Below are 19,570 nucleotides of genomic sequence, written 5' to 3' on the forward strand. Positions count from 1 at the left end.
ATGAAGAAACCCCACATATTTACAACCTGCAAAGCACTTTTCGTGGGATAATTTCGGGGCCCTAAATGAACTTGCTAGATCCTGACATTCTAAGTGTCCGGCAGAAGAGAAATTCTTACCCCGTTTCACAGAAGGGAAGGGTGAGGCCCAGGGTAACCCAGAAAACAAGTGGCAGGGGAGGGCCTAGGGCAGTGATGGCGAACCTTTTGAGCTCGGCGTGTCAGCATTTTGAAAAACCCTAACTTAACTCTGGTGCCGTGTCACATATAGAAATTTTTTGATATTTGCAACCATAGTAAAACAAAGACTTATATTTTTGATATTTATTTTATATATTTAAATGCCATTTAACAAAGAAAAATCAACCCCAAAAAATGAGTTCGCGTGTCACCTCTGACACGCGTGTCATAGGTTCGCCATCACTGGCCTAGAGCCAGCTCTTTAATTTCCTAATTAACCACCCATATGAAAACCAATGAGGACGGAAAAGTCAGGCAGCTCTCCCCTAATTAATGCGTGGCGTGCAGACTGCTTCACTAGCTGCATCCACAGTGCTTGGCATCATTCATTCTGGCCCGAGTTGGGACATTAGCTGGGTTGTCTTGGATGCCCCCATCCCTCTCCAAAGATGACCTCCATCCTTAGGGACCATAGCAACCAACGAGTCTGACCCTCAGATGACAGGACTGGGCTCCAGAAGGGGCAGTAACAGCTCAAAATCCACAATATAGCCAGTGAGTGGCATTTATGAATTCAAAAAGTTCACTTTCATATTTCTTAGGATGGCTATTATGGAAAAAAAAATCAGGAAAATAACAAGTGTTGACAAGGATGTGCAGAAATTGGAAACTTCTTGCATTGCTGGTGGAATATAAAATGGTGTAGCCATTGTGGAAAACAATTTGGTGGATCCTCAAAATTTAAACATAGAATTACCATATGACTCCCTGCTAAGTATATAGACATAGAATTGAAAGCAGGGCCCTGGTCCATGTGGTTCAGTCGGTTGGAACATTGTCCCGTAAACCAAAAGGTGGTGGGTTTGGTTCCAAGACAGGGTATATACCCAGGTTGTGGGTTCAATTTCCAGCCGGGGCATATATGGGAGCCAACCAATTGATGTTTCTCTCTCTCTGTCTCCCTTCCTTTCTCTCTTTCTCAAAGAATAAAAATAAAAAAGAACTGAAAGCTGATACATGTACACCCATGTTTATTGAAGCAGTATTCACAATAGCCAAAAGGTAGAAGCAACCCAAGTGCCCATCAATGGATAGATGGATAAACAAAATGTATTTATATACAATGAAGTATTATTTAGCCTTAAAAAGGAAAGAAAATCTGACATATGCTACAACTTGGGGGAAACTGGAAAACATTATGACAAGTGAAATGAGCCAGACACAATAGGACGAATAATGTATGATTCTTCTTGTATGAAGTACCTAGAATAGGCGAAGTCATAGAGACAGAAAGTAGAATAGAGATTAGCAAGGGCTGGGGGGAGGGAGGAATGGGGAGTCATTACTTAATACGTTTCCATTAGGGGTGAGGAAAAGTTCTAGAAATGGATGGTGGTGACGTTTGCACAACACTACGAATGTGCTTAATGCCAATGACTTGTACCCTTAAAAATGGCCAACACGGTAAATGTTATGTTATGTATATTTTGTTAAATATACATTTACTGAGTATCAACCACACACAAGACAAGGCCGAGTCTGCCTCAAGGAGATTAGCTTCCGAGAGAGCTGACCCAGGTGAATGACGCCCTCCCTGGCAGCTGGGGTGTGAGGAGTGGGGGCAGCCCTGGGCGTTTGGAGGTGCAGGGCTGAGACCAGAATCCCACCCTCCCATCCAGATCACAGTGTTCACCCCAGGAATCCTCTAAACGAGGGGGATTTCGGGGCCGGATGGCCAGCGGTGGGATATTCTGGGGCACACAGGAACCCGGGGGCGTGGGGGGCAGGTGGCTGCGCCCCCACCAGAAAGGCAGCCTCCTACTCGGCTGGCCGGCCCGGCTGTGTTTTGAAAGGCTGCTGCGGATGTCATGAATCTGGGCGGAGGGGGTTTAGGAGCCAAATGAGTTTGTGTGAACAAAAGACTCAGCCCTTGATCTGAACTGTCCAGGGCTCACGGGGAGTTTCGTTTCCTTCCTTGTCCTTTCCCTGAAAGGAGAGGCCCTAAGAAAAACCATGCACACTGAGAAGCATTTGGACTGGAGACCCGATGAGCTGAGTTTTTAACAGAGACTCCCCTGGAACAGCCTCTAGTCGTGAAAAGTATAAAGTTTACCAGGCGAGCGGGCCTCCCCTCCCCTGACACAGCAGCTCTGGCGCGGGGACCGGCCTCTGGGGAGAACGACAGGCCTGCGGGACTGACCTGCAGCCGGGGATCTGCTGACCGGGGTCTGGGTCGAGCTTCCAGAAAAGGAACGGCCCCTGAGGTGGCCTGGGGGCGATACGAAAGGCTGCCTACCCCACTGAGTGAAAGACAAGACCTTGAAGTGACCTCAAGCTCTTCACTTTAGAAAGGAATTCTATGGATTTTTAAAAAAAGAAAAACACAAAAAAACTTGAGACAAAGCCCTAGGGTCCAAGGTCGGAAGCTCCTCATTCAATTAGCTAAGTCAACAAAAAGGCTTTCTGCCCGGGGTGCCTACCTGGTTTCTGGGGGGTGTCTGCCTGGTGCCTCCCTTGTCTTTGCCCCTTTCAGCCTTAGAACACGAAACACCCAGCAGAGGGGCTGGAGAGGAGACCCTAGCCACCCCCTGTGGCACCCGGAGGTGAAGGTGGGGCAGCCAGGACGGGGACCAGGCCGCCCTGTCACCCTAACATTTGATCACACCCAGAGAGGAAGCCTGGTGGCAGGGCTCCACCTAAGGAGGCCTGCCAGGTTAGCGAAACAATAAAAAAGCAAGGAAAAAACATCCTGGTTCCGAGGAGGAAGGGGAGAGGGGGCAGGAAGAGAGGCCAGCTACCGGGGCGGCGGGCAGGTTTAATGAGATGTGGCCCGGGCTTTCAACACTCCCTGGACGCTGGCGGCTGACTTTTATAAGTTCTGCAGTTAATTTAATCTCCAGGCCTGTGTGAAGTGGCCCAGGACACTGAGGAAATCATAGAAACATCATTTGTCTGGGAAGTTCACAGTCAGAAAATGCACAAAGGGCCTGAGGCCTGAACTTGAGGAGGTTGGGGGGGGCGGGGGGAATGGTCACTGTTATCACTGAAGGGTGAGTGCTCACCTCGGCCCCCCAGGACCCTCCAGGCTTGGATAAGTAAGAGCTATGTAAAGAGATAAATTAGCAACTTACTAATGGACTTTTAAAATTAAGATTGGGAAACCTGACACTCGATTCCAATATAACCAATATATTAAAAATCAGTTGTAGGCCATAGCCAGTTAAGAAAAACAGATAAAACAGAGAGAGGAAAAAGGAAGGGGGTGAAAAGAGAAATAAAAGGGAGAAACTCACAGAGGGTGGGAGAAATAAAGCTAGGGGGGGATGAAAACAGCAGACCCCCTCCCCCCCCCCAGGAGGGGAACTGGTGTGATTTTGTGTGGCATTTGCTCCCTGCAGGCACCCGCTGAGCACCTCACAGCACCGTCCCTGTTAATCCTCACAGCAGCCCTGAGAGGTGGGTGCCGCCATCATCCCGCTTTCCTGAGCTGCAGTGAGAGGAAGTTCATTGCCAAAGTTACACAGCACATAAAATAGGACCCCACCCAGGTCTGTCTGACTCCAAAGAAGTCCAATTTTTAAAAATACTGCAATAGAGAAAGAGTGAAGGATAAGAAAGGCAAGAGCAAAACAAAGACCGAGAGCTGCAAAAACAGCCACAACTTCAGACAAGGAAAGCCAGAAAGGGCGGGGTGGTCTCCGCAGGTGGGCCCCCATGAGCCTCCCTCAGGACACCGGGACCCACGCTGCAGGCTCTCCACGCACATGGAGCGTTACAACCTCGACAGCCTGCACAGCTCACGGTCCAAATGGAATTAAGAGCTGACAGGGCCCTAACCGGTTTGGCTCAGTGGATAGAGCATCAGCCTGCGGACTGAAGGGTCCCAGGTTTGATTCCAGTCAAGGGCATGTACCTTGGTTGCGGGCACATCCCCAGTATGGGGTGTACAGGAGGCAGCTGATCGATGTTTCTCTCTCATCGATGTTTCTAACTCTCTATCTCTCTCCCTTCCTCTCTGTAAAATATCAATAATTTTTTTTTTTTAAAGAGCTGACTGGAATCAGAAGGGTGAAGGAAGAGAGGAGGGGAGAGTCCACGGTGATCACACATGAGTAAGAAAAGGCGAGGCAAAGATGGCTGAGGCCTTGAATGTGCGACGGAGAGATTGAGGAGTTCATAATAACCAAAGGGAGAATGGGTTATGGCGGAGGAAAGGGTGACATGTCTGCATTTAAAACCGTCACCTGTTGTGTGGATGGATGTCTGGCAGGCAGCTGAAGGCAGGGAACTGGACTTCTGAAGAGAAGACAGACAGTTCTGAGAAGCACCCCTTCAAGGAAGATCGGTGAAGCCATGCTAAGTTTCCCTCCATGCCTCATTCCTTTATTCCCGCCATCCTATCCACCTGGAATACCCTGCTAACCTTCCCTTCGGCCTTCTGGCAAAATCTGACTCATTTCTCACAACCGGCTCAGACGCCACCACTTCCAGGAAGTCTTCCCAGGGAGAACTCTCCCTCGCTATTACTTTATCTTGTTATACAATTATAACGTATTCGATTGCATTTCCATGTCCCTTATGAAAGACTGTGGCTCATGGGAGGTGCTCAATAAATGTTCACTGAACTGAGCTGGAGGCGGAAGGCCAAGGGCAGAACTGTGAGCATCCCCGTGGGTGGGAGGGAGAAAGCCTGGGCCAGAGTTCACCATGGCAACCAGAGGAGCTGAGAGGACAGAGGTGAAGGACTGAAAAGGCCACTGAGGTTGCCTAGCGTGTTCTCCTTCTCCCCACCGCCTCTCCAACCTTCTGCTCTCCCTCCTGCATCTACTTTCTTCACGAAGCCCCACCTCTCTTAGCAAGGTCATGACGCTCTGTGTTCTGGGAAGCGTTAACGACGCACACACACAAACGGCGCATGTTTACTAAGCTTGTCCATGTGGAGTAATTCCTTTTACCCCCACAAAATCCTGTGAAGTGGACAGAACTGGGATGATCATCTCCATTGTACAGATATGAACACAGGCGCAGAGGTGACACGCCTGGCCCAACGTCGTAGTCAGTTCCTTGTATTCTGACTCAAATTGCTTGCAACGTCCACACCTAAAATTGCTTTTGCAGTCATTCTATTTGTTCTGCCTCAAAAGCCTTGTTAAGGAGCGAAATAGGTACTATTGTAATCCCCATTTAAAAAATATATATATTTTATTGATTTTTTACAGAGAGGAAAGGAGAGGGATAGAGAGTTAGAAACATTGATGAGAGAGAAACATTGACCAGCTGCCTCCTGCACACTCCCTAATGGGGATGTGGCTGCAACCAAGGAACATGCCCTTGACCGGAATCGAACCTGGGACCCTTCAGTCCGCAGGCCGACGCTCTATCCACTGAGCCAAACCAGTTAGGGTTGTAATCCCCATTTTTAACAGGCAGAAATGAAGACCCAGAGGCATTAGGTAGCTGCCCAGTGCCATGGAGCTAGCAAGTGAAGGGGTTAAGAACAAAAGTCCTCTGACCCCAACAGAGCTCTTGAGCCACCGCTGGTATCTCCCTTCCCTAGCTCTTCCAGTGGCTAATGATTCCTAACAGACCCTAAGAATTCACCTCTCCAATGGATATGAGCCTCTTCAAAGTGGTCCCATTAAGACATACCTATTCCAACAATGCTGATGGCTCCAGTTGGATTCTCAAATTCTCCAATATCCAATAGAGCCTGCAGAATACTCTGCAGTTTCCTGAATTTCCATCCCTTGACAGTGGATTTGGATTGTTTTGGAAACAGACAAAAATTCAAAGCCCAATCTAGTGACAGATGCAGGAGATGGAGGTGGTGACCCCATGTGGAATCCAGAAGGAGGTTTCATTGCAAAGAAACACTAGTGAGTCCCTGTGGCCCACGTACGGGATCTCCCAACTCCTTCAAATGCTTTGAGGTGTGTGTGTCAACAACCTCCAAAGGCTCTGAGCAGAAAAGGAAGACTCACTGGCCACACAGGTCCCAGTATGATTGATCTTTAAAGTATTATTATTTTGCAGCAAACCCCACATCCTGTTTTTATCGAGTCCTAATTGCTTCATGTGTGTTAATCTGATCTCCTCAGATGATTACAAGTGAGGGCTGTGGCATTTACTTTTTCTTTCTTCAAATCTTGCTCTTTCCTCTCTGCACCTGAAGCTAAGGATGAAGAGAAAGTTCTAGGAATACCAAGGGGTGAGGCTGGCAGGGGTTCAGGGTGAGGAAAGAGCAGGTAACAGAGGTCCTTGGATGGGAGACTTGAGCCCCTTGCATTCAGAGCTTGTCCCCTGTCCGGGAAGCCTGGAGATGTAGGGTGCGGTCATCAAAGCGATGGTCTGGATAAGCAGGCACTGGTTTTAGTAGCATCATCGTTGCCAGTGCTTGCAAAACACTCCGGCCCAGGCCCTGAGCAATCTGCTGGGCAGGGGTTACATGACACGTACATTCCCTGAGGGAGGCCTATTAACAACCCATTTGACAGATGAGAAACTAATGTTTCTCTCTCATCAAGAGGCTGAATAACCTCCCAAGGCCCCACAGCTGGCAAGTGGCACTGCTGGGGTTTGAACTGAGCAATCTGGCCCCCTAGCCAGGACCTCCCAGGTCTGTGACTGCAAAGCCAGCAAGGCTCTTTCCGCACCCTGGAAAAAGGTGACCCCAGAAAAAGTCTCCCCCCCAGAGCCAACAGGAGTGAAACTCGCCCCCAAGTTGAAGCTGTTTCTGTCTCCTCCGGCCACTCAGGGAAGGAACAAGGAGTGGTTTTCAATACCGGCCTAACATGGGGTAATCACTTGTCATGACCTTGTGCAAAGAATATCATCCCCCATATTACAACCAGCATCTCTCCCTGCACTCTTGCTACTCCTTCCTCCAATGTGACTGCTTCCGTTCGATGGCCCAGGACGGTACAGGGCCAACGGGTGAGCTTGACCTTGGCCTCTGGTCTCTTCTTATCATGTCTTCCTCCTTGGTCTTCATTTCCCAACTTAGGAAAGACCCTAAGCAGACACTTGTCAAACTTGTAAGATCCATCTCCTTGCCTCCAGCCACCCAACTCCATTCCAGCGCAGGGAGGTGGGAGTCGCTGTTATTCAGGGTCTCCAGTGAGGTCAGAGCCTCCCCTCCAGCCCCCAGCAACCCCACCTGACTTGTGAGCTTTCCTCAAATATTCTTACATGACAGGAAAGCCAGAAGAGTTCCATGGAGCACAAGTACCTCAGAAACAAAATACTAAGGAAAAAACCAAAGTGTCCATGTTTAACAGCCTCTGAAGACTTGGCAGGTGTCGTGCCAGCTCCTTTGACAGGAGTCCCAGACCACGTGGTGGTGCGGGCGTGACTGCAGTACCACGAGGCAGCTGAGGCCGCAGGTTGGACAGATGCTCCTTGGCTGAGGCCCGTGCTCGGCACCAGGGAACAAAGATGGACAGAACCTGCTGCTTCCTCTCAAGGAGCTGTAGGTCTAGCAGGCTCACATGCAGGTGTACACGCAGATCCTCTGAGAGGCCCCTTTCCTCGACCCTCCGCAGGCTCCCGCAGCTCCCGGACCCTGAGCTCAGAAGCCAGGTGCTGGCCTCCTCACACCTCACGCCAGCATTGGGGAAGTCGGGGGGTTCACAGGACAAAGGTGGGCCCTCTCAGCAACGGAGCTTTCTGCTTGGGATGGACCAACCCCTCATTTCATAATAAATAGAGGCCCAGAAGTGGATGTGATTTGCTCAAAGTCATACTGATGAAGAGATGAGCCAAAACTTGAACTTCTGGACCAGCGTTCACCTCTAGCCACTCCGGGTTGCTGGAGTACCATGTCCACCCCCACCTGCAGCTCTGACCATCAGGCTGGTGGTTGTGAAACAGCTTCACCAGTTTCCAGCACCTTTCCAGGACTACCTGTGTCTGCGAGTTGGCTGGAAGCATCTGGATTTATCAAATAACCTCCCAATCTAAGGTGACCTCGCATTCTGCACCACGCCTTGAACAAAGATACCAAAAGTTTCTGAGCACCAAGTGAGATTCACTGACTCTGGCTGGAAATTAACTAGGGAAGATGAGGCCAAACAGTGGGGCTCTGGAATGATATGGAAGCCTTCTCTTTCCTCCTCATTTTGGAAATGGGCTTTTCCATCATTTAATGAATAAAGACTGACCTTTTAAGGTCCCTTCTGGCCCTGAGTCTAGAATTCTCAAAATGTTCTTATAGACCCAAAACAAAAATCTAATTTTGCCCAGTCCTCCACAATTTAAAGCATTAACCACTGCCAATGAAATGGCTCTAATTTAGAAAGATACAGGTCCCTGAGCATTCTCTTGTCCCATCCCAAATTTTGCACTCCAGTTCCTTCTGAAACACTGTTTGCCTCCTGTCTCAACACTTTGCCAAAACACTTCGCTAGGCTGCCTCCCTGCCCAGATGCAGTCACCTTGACACCCCTACGGCAAAGCTTGCCAGATTCTCCAGAGGGACCCACTTTCACCAGCAGTGTCCCCCCGGCTTCCTGCTCACCACACGTCCTGCCAAGTCACCCACTGAAGCCTCCTCTCTCCAACTTGCCTCAGACCAGCCCAAGGAGTTTCGGGAAATGGGGTTAGGAGAGCAATGCTGGGATTGCCCCCCACACAGCACTATCAGAAGATGTCTGGGTGAAAAAGAAGGATAGGAGAAAGTGCTCTGTTTTAATCAAAATGTCCAGTGAAAGTATTATTTGGTACAATTCTAAGAGACCATCAGCATCTTAAATTTTCCACATCCAGGAATTGACACTAAGCCAATAATCAGGTACAAAGACAAAAATTGATGTACAAAGATGTTTATCACAGCATTATTTATACTAGTGAAAAACTGGAAACAGTCTATATATCCAATAAAGAAATAGCTAAAAAACAAAAAAAAACTTATAGTGTAATGCAACAGTATTTATACTAGATATTCATATGGATATACATATGGATATATAAAATTTTATATTCCATATAAATGAGAAAGAATAAGAATTGCTAATGTTTTAATACACTTCTAGTAGTTGAAATATAGGAGATATTTTATTTGTTTTTCTCTTTAACTTCCAAATTGTATGACAAACACATAAAATGTTTATAATGAAGAAAAAAAGTCATGTTATAATTTTTAAAAAGCAAAGATGACCACACAGTCCTGCTGGTGTGACTCAGTGGTTGAGCATCAACCTATGAACCAGGAGGTCAGGGTTCCACTCCCGGTCAGGGCGCATGCCCGGGTTGTGGGCTCGATCACCAGCAGGGGGCAGGCAGGAGGCAGCTGATCAATGATTCTTTCTCATCATTGATGATTCTCTCTCTCCCCCTCTCCCTTCCTCTCTAAAATCAATAAAAATATTTTTTGTTTTTTTAAAAAAGATGACCACACAGCTTGGAAATACCAAAATGTGAGCGCTTTAACCTGAGCCTAAGTAAAAAATGTCACCTCAAGGCCTCCCTGTTGACTGATGGTAAGCCAGGCCTCTCTGGGCTGAGGGTCCCTGGCCTGGCAGGGGGAACAAATGTCAGGGAGCAGGGCCCCTGCCTGAAGGGAGAAGCCTCCTCACCCTCTGACAGCTCCTGGGCCAAGGAGAGAGGCAGGAACACAAGAAAAAGGCAAACACTTTAGATACTTACATCCAAACGCTGGACTCCAGAGACCCTCCTCCACCACAGCACCCCAGTCGGGTACCATGGACGCCACCCCACCCACAGCAAGAATACAGGCCTCTCTGCTCCCCCCAGTGGCAGCCCCTGCCCTCTCCCTCACCCAGAGAAGACTGTCCAGCCCACTCTCCCAGTGCTTTTGGGGGGTAAAGCATGAGGAAGGTATTGACTAGCCCACCCCATGTTTTGATGACCCAGGAACTTGAGGATGGCTCAGTCAGGAAGATTACTGCAAGCATGCATTCCTCTCTCCACCTCCAACTTGGACATCTGGACCCATTTTCTCTTTGAGCAATCATTTATTCAACCACCACCATGAGTGCTTAGCATGGCTCAGGCCCCGAACTAGCCCTGGCTTCCCACCTTCACTTCCTCTGGTCCTCCCACAGTCCACTCTCCACATCACTCCTCTGCCGAAACCCCTGCATGGAGCCCAGACCATCGGACCTCCTTCCTGGGGTTCTCAGGGCAACTACATGACCTGGCCGCTGTGGCCTTCCTTCTCTCCAGTCCCAGACACCCAAGCTTGTTCCGGCCTTAGGGCGTTTGCACTGGCTAGGAGGCTGGTTCCACTGCAGGCAGGGGACACCATGTGGCTAGTCTTCAGGACAGGAAAAAGTCTGACGTATAAAGAGTTGTCTGATGTGGTTAGAAGAGGGGTGTAGAGCAAGATGAGGCCAGAGGGTTGGCAGGGTTGGATCCTGCAGACCTTGCATTCCAGCAGGGAGTCTGGATTTTATTCTAAGTACAATACAAAGTCCTTGGAGGGTTTTCAGCCCGAGAGTGAGGTGACCTGAATTACATTTTAAGAAGATCACTTGGGCTTCCGGGAGCATGGATTAGAGGGAGAGCAGCAGTGCACACGTGAAAAAGAGAAAAGAGCATTGCAGATAAGGAATAATCTAGAAACAGAATCTACTGGAGTTGCAGGAAGGAAGGAAGGAAGGAAGGAAGGAAGGGAGGGAGGGAGGGAGGGAGGAAGGAAGGAAGGAAGGAAGGAAGGAAGGAAGGAAGGAAGGGAAGAAGGGAGGAAAGAAGGAAGGAGTAGAGGGTGAGGAAAAGAGAAGAACAGGGTAGCTTCTAGGCTTCTTGTTTAAGTAAGTAGATGATGTTGCCAATCTCTGACGTGGGAAGAGTGGGGAGTTGACAACATGTTCAGGGGTGGGCATCAAGGGTGCTGGTTCTCCCTGACTTGCCTCTTTCATGTCACTGTTAAACTGTGTCCAGGGAGGGCAACATCTGCCGTCTCCCACCGGCTGAGCAGACTTCTCCCTGAACTCTTAAAGGCTCACCCCTAAACCTCTGTGAATCAAATCCAATGGCCTTTCCTCAGGCCTCATACTCCCCCATCTCCCTTTTCCTGATAACTTGGATAGTGTCCGAATGAGACGACAAGTCCACACGGATACATGTTAAACTACATGTACCTTCACAGACCGTCACATTCTAGACATAAACTGGGCCCTATATTCAAACCATCTGCCAATCCCCATCCAGATCCAAACTGCTCAGCCAGCCCTCGCTGCGCCTTCGGGCCGGGCTGGCTCCTGGGCTGGCGCCACTTCCTCCCCCACCAGCCACACTGACGTTCTCCACCCAGTCGGAGGCTTCCTCTTCTCCTGTGGCTTCAACCCCTCCAGGCTGACTCTGGCCCGACTTCTCCCCAGTTCAGCTCCACATTCTCAACTGCCCACAGATACTTCCACTGAGACGTGCGACAGCCTTGGCGGTGAGAGCCCCGGAAACTCGGGGGGACTCTGATGGCACACCAGCGCCTCGCCACTGTCCCAGCATCCCCACTGCCAGGCGGTCACCAGGGCCTCCTGCCTCACCCTTTTAAATGGTCTGCACATCGCTCCTTTTCAAGGTCCGCTACCCCCATTCTAGCCCATTCACTGTTTTCGGTCTTTTCCTCCCTACATATCGACACAATGCCTGCCAACATTCGACATTTCTGCAGAACTACTGGCTGCAGTAAGGGCAGATCTGTACGTGGTTCATCCATGGGGCCCCAGTACCAAGCACAAAAAAATAAGGAACAAGCAAATGATACTACCCCCTCCTCAAATGCAACGTGACAAAACAAATGCCTTAATCGGGCCTCTAAAGCCCTCCACCACCTGCCCGGAGCCTCCTTTCCCGTCTTGTCTTCAATGAGTCCAGTTATTCCGGGGCGTAACTAGTCTCCCCAAGTCCTCTCTCTGCCCCAACCCCACCTCCCTGACTGTTGACCACCTCCATGTTAAAGGTCCTGAGCTTTTTCATGTTTGCGATTTTGCTGGTGCCAATACCCTCCTCACCTCTGTCTACCCATACCCCAGCCGACTCCGTCTTCGCTCGAAGTCTCCCTGGACTGCCACCCCCAGCAGCCTCTCACCTCTACTCGCTGCAGCCCATCTGCCCACACCACTCCTAGGTCAGTGCGATCTTCCTGTGACTTTCGATGATGAGTCACTAATGCATCGTTGCACTTTTTACAAGTTTGATGTTTGTGCCCCCAAAACACGGCCTGTTCGCTGGGAGTATCGTAGACTTGCACTGCAACCTCCCTATCACCTGGCACAGCCTCCTCCTACATAGAAACGTAAATATTTTCTGTTTTATAAATCAATCAAACGTAACACAGACTGAGACATCTGCCACACTCCAGCAAAAGACGAGGAAGAGAGACAGGCTAGAAACATCTTTGTTTCTTTCTATGTAAGATGAATGGTGAGGGGAGAAGAGGGCATAGACGTCAAAAAGAAAACAATTTTACAGGATCTGAGTAGGGGCACCATTTACCCTCTCCTCCTACTGAGTAGGTAGGTACAGCAACTGTCTCATGACCTTAGCCTTGTTCCCAGGAGAGAGCCCATTAAGAATGCTACCAATTCATTTTAGCTTGGTTGATAATTAACATAGCTATCTCTGGCAACAATAACCTATGGATAACATATATATATATATAGAGAGAGAGAGAGAGAGAGAGAGAGATGGTCCTGTCCTGAGCAACCCCCCCCCCCCCCCAATTTTTTTTATCTCTACTCTACAGGTAGTCCTCATTACCACTGCCATCTCCTCATCCCATCCCTCACCCAAGCTTAGTCCCTACTCTCTAAAAAGGGGCACAAGCAAGGGAGTGGGAAAAGAGAGGAAGAAGAATGATGCACTGGAGAGGATCTCAGCGATTAGAACAACTTACCGATGGGAAAGCTGAGGCTGCATGCTATTGTGAAAAATGCAAATCCATTTGGTCAAACCGATTTAAATTCTGCCTCCTCCATTTACTGTGTGAGCTAACCTCACCAGGTCTCAGTCTAACTGGGATGAGGACCGGGCAAGCTCCCACCACAGGTACGTGCTCAAGGCGTGAAGTCCAAAGAGGGACCAACACCAATCTCCTTGCCTGTCGCTTCCCTAGGCTTCTTCAAAGGGAGAGGCATTTGTTATAGCCGAAACCAACGTTTATACAAATGAGGGGAGCCACTAGCAGGCAATAAGTGGCTCATGAAAACTCGACTGCCATCTGTTCTCCGCTTTCTTTCTTTTGGAGCGACTCTGAGACTAGTCAACTCCAAGCACCGTGTTTTCCGCCAGCTGGGCAGAGCTGCTGGAAGGTGCAGGGGGTCGCCGGGAGGGCAGAGGCAGCTTCCCAGCTCTCCAGGACGAGGACTGCAGTCACTGCCCGGCTGGGCATCAAACACCTTTCACTCTCCCTCTGCCCACACCATTCAGCTCTTGGACAGAAAATAGCAGTTCAGCAATTGCACCCAAGCCGAGGGAAGCAATAAAAGGGTTTTTGCCAGGTTAAAGGGATGTGGCTTTTAAACACACACAGGCATGGAGAGTCCCTTTCCCCACACCCATCCTTCTATTCGGGACACCCTCCATCAAAGCAAGCAGGCTTCTCAGGAATCCCCACCACCCCCACCTCCCCCGGCCTTGGCCAGGACAGAGGTGGCCCAACTCCTAGAGGAAAGCCCGGCTGCCTTCCGCTCCCTTCCCTGCGGGGCTGCCTCTTGCCCAGCGCCGGTTTTCACTGCCCTGTGTATTGGCTTCCCCAGCAGCTAAAGCCTAATGACAAAGTTGGCCCACAAAGTTACAGCAATTCAGGCGACAGCTATGTAACAGCCCAGAAGGAATTGGGCTCATAGCGCTTCCTTTACCCCAGGGAGCTGCATTTTTCTAAGATTATTATTCCTTGGGCTGGCTGCTCAGCTCCTCAGCGTCATTTCCCTTTTGGGTGGGAAAGTTCTTTCCTCCTGCATTGATTTTCATTATGACTTAAGCCTCCCCACTCCCCTCATCTGCAGATCTCACAATTAAAGCATGGCCTATAAATTGCAAAAATCAAGGCACAGCTTAAAACTGTGGCTTAGAAGCTCTGGGTTGTTTAAAACACACACACACACAGCAGTAAAAGCAAAACCCCAGGACTTGTCATCCTCTCTATCTCCAATGGCTGAATTACCAGCAACAACTTCAGCTAAACAGCCAGCAGGTGATAGGTGAGCACAAAAGCTTAACGATGGCTGTGGGGTAGGGTGGGGGCTGCTCTCCTGGGCCTTGCAGCCAACAACCCACAGACAGAATCCAAGTGCGGTTAAGTAACAGTGAGAACCTCAGACTCTGTCAAGAGGAGGCAAAGGACTAGCAATGGCCCCAGGGAAGAAGAGGATACCTCCACCGCCCAAGCCAGAGGGCCAGGCACTGACCAGGAGCATTCCTGCAGCAGAAGGGACTGCAAGCAGCTTCCCCAACAATCATATGAAACACATTCTTTGTAAGACTTGGGCTCATTACCAGCAGGAGGGAGCACCTCCCCAAACACAAAACGCCGGTGCACAGCCTGGACGGCCATCTGCCGGCTGCTGAGACGGCAGTCATACCCATGGGACGCGATGTGGACCAGAGGGCCTCTGGAGGCCCTTCAGCGTGGAGACTGCTGCCTTGGGAGCTAACTGAATGTACCTTGTGATACATGATGGCCAATCAAAAAGGGCCCAAAGAACATCCTGAGGGGTTATTAGGAAACTCAGACTCGCTGAAATCAGGCAGTGCAGTTCTCTTGGTCTTTCTTTTCCCGATTAAGTGACATTGTTTGAGCCACCACCAGAAAACAAGCACAGGTCATGCCTGAATCCTCAGTCATGCTAGTAGCTTCTTGTGGTTTTCAATAGGTAATCGATTTCCTCTCTTTAATCTCAGGTTTCTAACATCCCACTTGAGATCCAGCCTTAGGTGAGCCTTGGGCCGTCTTCCTGGGGCACCAGGACAGACCCTCCCAGCTAAGAGAAGTTTTGGACTACTCCGCCTCCTGCCTGCCTGCTCTCTGGGACTCACACGTGCGTTCCGCCAGATCTCAAGCCCCTGGAGTCTCCATCGCTCTCATCTCCCAAAATGAATCAAACTGGGAAGGTCAGAAAGCCAACACTAGCAGAGTCCCCTGCCGAACCTGTGAGGACAGGTGGGTCACTTAAAGCAGAGAGGGAATCCTTGGCTAGAAAAAACGCTCAGCCCCAATTCGTACCTGCTGAGTCCCCTAAACCAGTTTTCCTCCACTGCCCTGCTCCCTGTAACACCTAGCTCTCCGTGACTAACCCCTAGCTTTCTGAGCCGTGTAGGGATTCCCAGCCATAAGAAAAGGATGGGGACTCGTGGCCAGCTCCATCCAGCCAAGGCGCCCCTCCCCCCCAACCCACCTTCCTGCAAGGCATCATCCCTCCCACCCATCCCCTAAGAAGATCGGGGCGAAGCTAAGAAAGCCTGATTACCTAGCCAGAGAAACCAGTCTTCCATGCCTGGCGTCTCCTCTGACATGGCCTCAGTCCCCTGCACTCCACTTACTCATAAAATACTAGTGTTCCTTAGTTACTTTCCCAGTTTAAGAAAGCCAGGAAATGTTCTCCTTTATGTCCTTAATCCCTTCCCGTGGAACTTAAAACAATGTGTGTTGTAAGTCATTTAAAATCGGAGTCCCTGTGGGTGTGTCTCCAGCTGGTCTACTGAAGCGTCTTTATCCTCTCCCTTCCCTTACTGTTCCTCAGTTTCTCAATCTTGTGCCAGTGACTTAGAAATTCAAAGACAAGGTATTTTGCAATGATGGGAGCGCTCCTGAATGTGGAGTTGAGTTTTTACTGGAGGATCAGATTTCTTTTTCTTTCTTTCCTCCCCCCCCCCCCTTATTTAATTAGAGGAAGCATACCTAGGTTCAACAAAGCAAGCTAATTCCTATACCGAAAAGTTTGTGTGATGTGAGAAACTTAAATGAAGTGCCAACTAGGGACATAAAGTCTTCTCAACCTTCACCTAAACTCCAAATCAGCATCTGGTGTTAGAAGCAACCTTGCTTGGCCAGGGTAGCCCTGAGAGAGCCCGTGCCTTGTCACTCACAGGAAGGCACTGGCTGACACCACCACATTGCTGACTTGGTTCAAAGCACTTTCCATTATTTTTACTTTCATTTTGTCACATCATCACTAGGAGGCTGGGAGGAACAGGGATCATTACCTCCATATCACAGATGGAGAAACGGATCTAAAGAGGTGACACTCCCAAGGTCACAGTGGTATTATGGCTGGAGTTTCACTGCATCTTTAGCATTTCTCCCAGACCTAAAGAACGGACTGGATAAAAAGGACCGGAGGGGAGTGGGGAGGGGAGTGGGCAGGTCGGTCGGACAGGGGCTGTGTATGTAGATGAAGGGGAGGAAAAGGCCCAGGAACAGTCCCGTGTCAGCGTTTGTCTTGCAGAGGTTCGACCTTGCAATCCCCAATTCATCACACACCCCGCGCCGCCCCCCCCCCCCCCGCCCCCAGTCCTTCAGCTTTTAGAGTGAACCAGTAGAATGTTTTGTTTCCAGTTACACCCTTTGTCCTTTACAATATCCCAAGGACTAGAATTCTTTAAAAATTAGTTATTTATATCTGAAAGTCAGGCTCTGTGCCTGAAGAGGCCACTTCTTTATCTAGAGGAAAAGAATTGAGTTGGGGACTGGACAGGCCGGACGTCATCCCTCAGAGAGGTGGCAGAGGCGCTTGGGAAGGTTTGGGGTTTTTCCCTTTTTTTAATGGGGGGTGTGTCTGTGGGGTGGGGGGCCCGGGATACACCAAGGGAGATAAGTTTTCTTCCAAGGGGTGGAGGGAAAACAGGATGGTCACACCCCCCAGCCCAGCCACCGGCGAAATCGTCTAGGAAATCCACTCCACCCGCGGGAGCCTCCCGCCCAGCCCGCCCGCGGGCTCCCACGTCCGCACAGGTCAGGGGGCCCCCACCCGGGCGGACAGCGCGCAGGGGCCTAGGGCGGAGGATGCGGAGCGGGGCGCGCCCACGGCCCCAGCCCAGGCTCGCAGGGCGCGGGCGCCCGGCTCTCACTCACCCGCGCTCCCGCCTCGGGGGACAGCGGCGTCCGGCGCAGGGGCCGACCGGCGGGGTCTGGGGGGCGCGGGCCCGCGGCGCGCGCGGGGCGGGGTGGGTGGCGGCGCCTGCAGCTCGTGCTCGGGGCCGGGCTCCGGCGGCCGCGCCAGCCCCGCGCCTGCGAGAGGCGCCCGGCGGGCCGGGGAGGACGGCGTCCCGGGGGCGGCGGGCGGCAGCAGCGGCAGCAGCAGCAGCAGCAGCGGGAGCGGCGGCGGCCACCGCGAGGCGCGCGGCGAGGCCATGGTGGCGGCGGCCGCCCGCGCTCACATGCCCGGCGCGCGGGGCGGGCGCGGGGCGAGGGAAGCCGCGGGAGCCTGGCGGGCCGGGAAGTCGGCGAAGTGAGGCTGCGAGCGCAGTCTCCGCCTCAAAAGTTCTGGGGAGCCGCGGGGGGGCCCGGGGGCCGGGCGGGCGGGCGCGGCGGAGGCGGCCCCGGCGCAGCTACATGCTAATTAGCCCGGGCGGGTCGCGGGGCGGGCGGCTCCTCCGCGGGTTGACATCACCCGCGGAGCGGCCGGGCCGGGGGCGGGGAGACGGCAGGAAGGGGGCGGGGGCGGGGGCGGCCGGCTGGGACCACGCGGTGACAGCCACACACACACACACACACACACACACACACACACACACACACACACACTAGCGTTGCTTTGCATTTGAAAAACCCAGTCTTCCGAATCAGGAACCAGAATTTCCCAACTCCCTAAATGCACACAGTGAAATTTGCACAAACTGGATTTCACCAAGTGCTTCGACGTGGTAGACAAGTGGGATCCGTGCCCCTGGTCCCCAGCCCGGGCGTCGCCGCCCCATACTACTGTGAAGTGTCCCCCCTCCCCGGCCCCGGGGCTGGTGCTGGGTCCGCGGCTGCCAAGCCTAACGCCTCACCCTGAGGCCAGTGCGGGAGTCATCCTCACCGCGCCCTCTCCAGCCTGGACTCCATCCCCATCCGACCACTGCCTTTGGCTCACACCAGAGTTCTGCAGAAATGTCCCCACCAGGACACCCGAGCGGGCGGCGGGGAAAAGAAAACTGTGAATTCAGGCACTGCGAGGACAAACTCAACCAGGAAGAGGACCACAGATCGCAAATTCAACAAAAAGACACACAGAAATCGCTGCATTTTAAATGGCAACCTTCAGGGGAGAGATTCAAACATTTGGCGTAAACAGATTTTCTGATAAATAAAGTCCTGTATGTGTCCATACCTCCTCCCTCTCCAGTAAATAAATGATAAAATGTCTAATGTTAGGGCTGCAAGCCTCTTCATTTCTAGGTAAAGAAAGAGGGGCTCAAAATGGAAAAGAACTTGCTCAAGGTTCTGAAGCTAGACCCAAAGATTAAGGGATCTATCTATGCATGGTCACGTGGCATCTTTAATTCTGGTCCCATTGTTCAGAATTTGCAATCATTCAGACAATGTCTCCACTGAAACGAAAACTGGAGCTCCTTGGGGATCTCAACAATTTCATCGGGGGCCCCTGTTTGAGCACCAGATGCTCAGGAAACTCTGAGTTTGGACTTCCCTTCCAGGCCTGTCTCTCCACCATCTCTCTGTCTCCTCTGCTGACATCCAGAGCTCCGCAATCCACCTCCCGGGGAACGCGCAGATCAGGGTGTCCCAGGCAGCTGCCGATTGACCTAGGCCCACTTTCTGGTGATTCAGTCCAAGTGAGTCACTGGGCAGAAAACATAAGGATGCTCTGTATAAACAAGCTCACCTTAAAGAGGGGAGTGAGGAGGGACAATTAGGTTTTATTTTGTTTTGTTTTTGAAGAACCACAAAAAAACAAACAAAAAAAACACAACTTTCCAGGTCTTTCCAAGAAAGTGCCATACAACGATCCCCCTGTAAGTAACTTGGTTTGCTCTCATGGCCCCAGCTCAACTTCTCGGGATCCCATTCTCATGCTAACAGCAGGACTGCCCAGCTGCTCAGACACAGCCAGACAAGCCCCAACACGCCAAGACACTGTGCTTAGAGGTTTGGTCATTGAGGCTCCCTTCCTTCCTCAGAGGACATTTCACATAGCGCAAGTTATCACCCCAGGCAGCCAGTAATGGTCAAGGGTTAACGGTACTTACGGGCTTCTCGTGTGGATTCAGAGATCCCATTAGAGACTCTGCCTTCATTATCAAGGCCCAAGGAGCAACTGTGCACCTGCCACATGTGCCTTCGCTATAGGCACCGCGGATTCATCCCTCTCTGATCTTCTCTCTACCTTCGAAGAGCCATGATCAAGTTCAGGTCAACTGAGTAGGGTTTTTTGTTTTATAAAATATATATTTATTGATTTCAGAGAGGAAGGGAGAGGGAGAGGGAGATA

The 19,570-nt window shown here is 51.0% G+C and overlaps 1 protein-coding gene across 1 annotated transcript in view; it reads right to left on the bottom strand.

The window, feature by feature from the left end:
* HEG1 (heart development protein with EGF like domains 1) overlaps nucleotides 1-17,560 on the bottom strand; it is an 89,143-nt gene extending 71,583 nt beyond the window's left edge. Inside the window, exon 1 of the mRNA XM_070406398.1 lies at nucleotides 17,212-17,560. Within this exon, the coding sequence (XP_070262499.1) occupies nucleotides 17,212-17,491 (280 nt within the window). The 5' untranslated portion in view covers nucleotides 17,492-17,560. The remainder of the gene's footprint in view (nucleotides 1-17,211) is intronic.
* Nucleotides 17,561-19,570: the final 2,010 nt, after the last annotated feature.

This window comes from Myotis yumanensis, unplaced genomic scaffold, assembly GCF_028538775.1.
Source record: "Myotis yumanensis isolate MYYU_CA2020_CCGP unplaced genomic scaffold, mMyoYum1.0.hap1 SCAF_2, whole genome shotgun sequence".
In the NCBI taxonomy this organism is placed as follows: Eukaryota; Metazoa; Chordata; class Mammalia; order Chiroptera; family Vespertilionidae; genus Myotis; species Myotis yumanensis.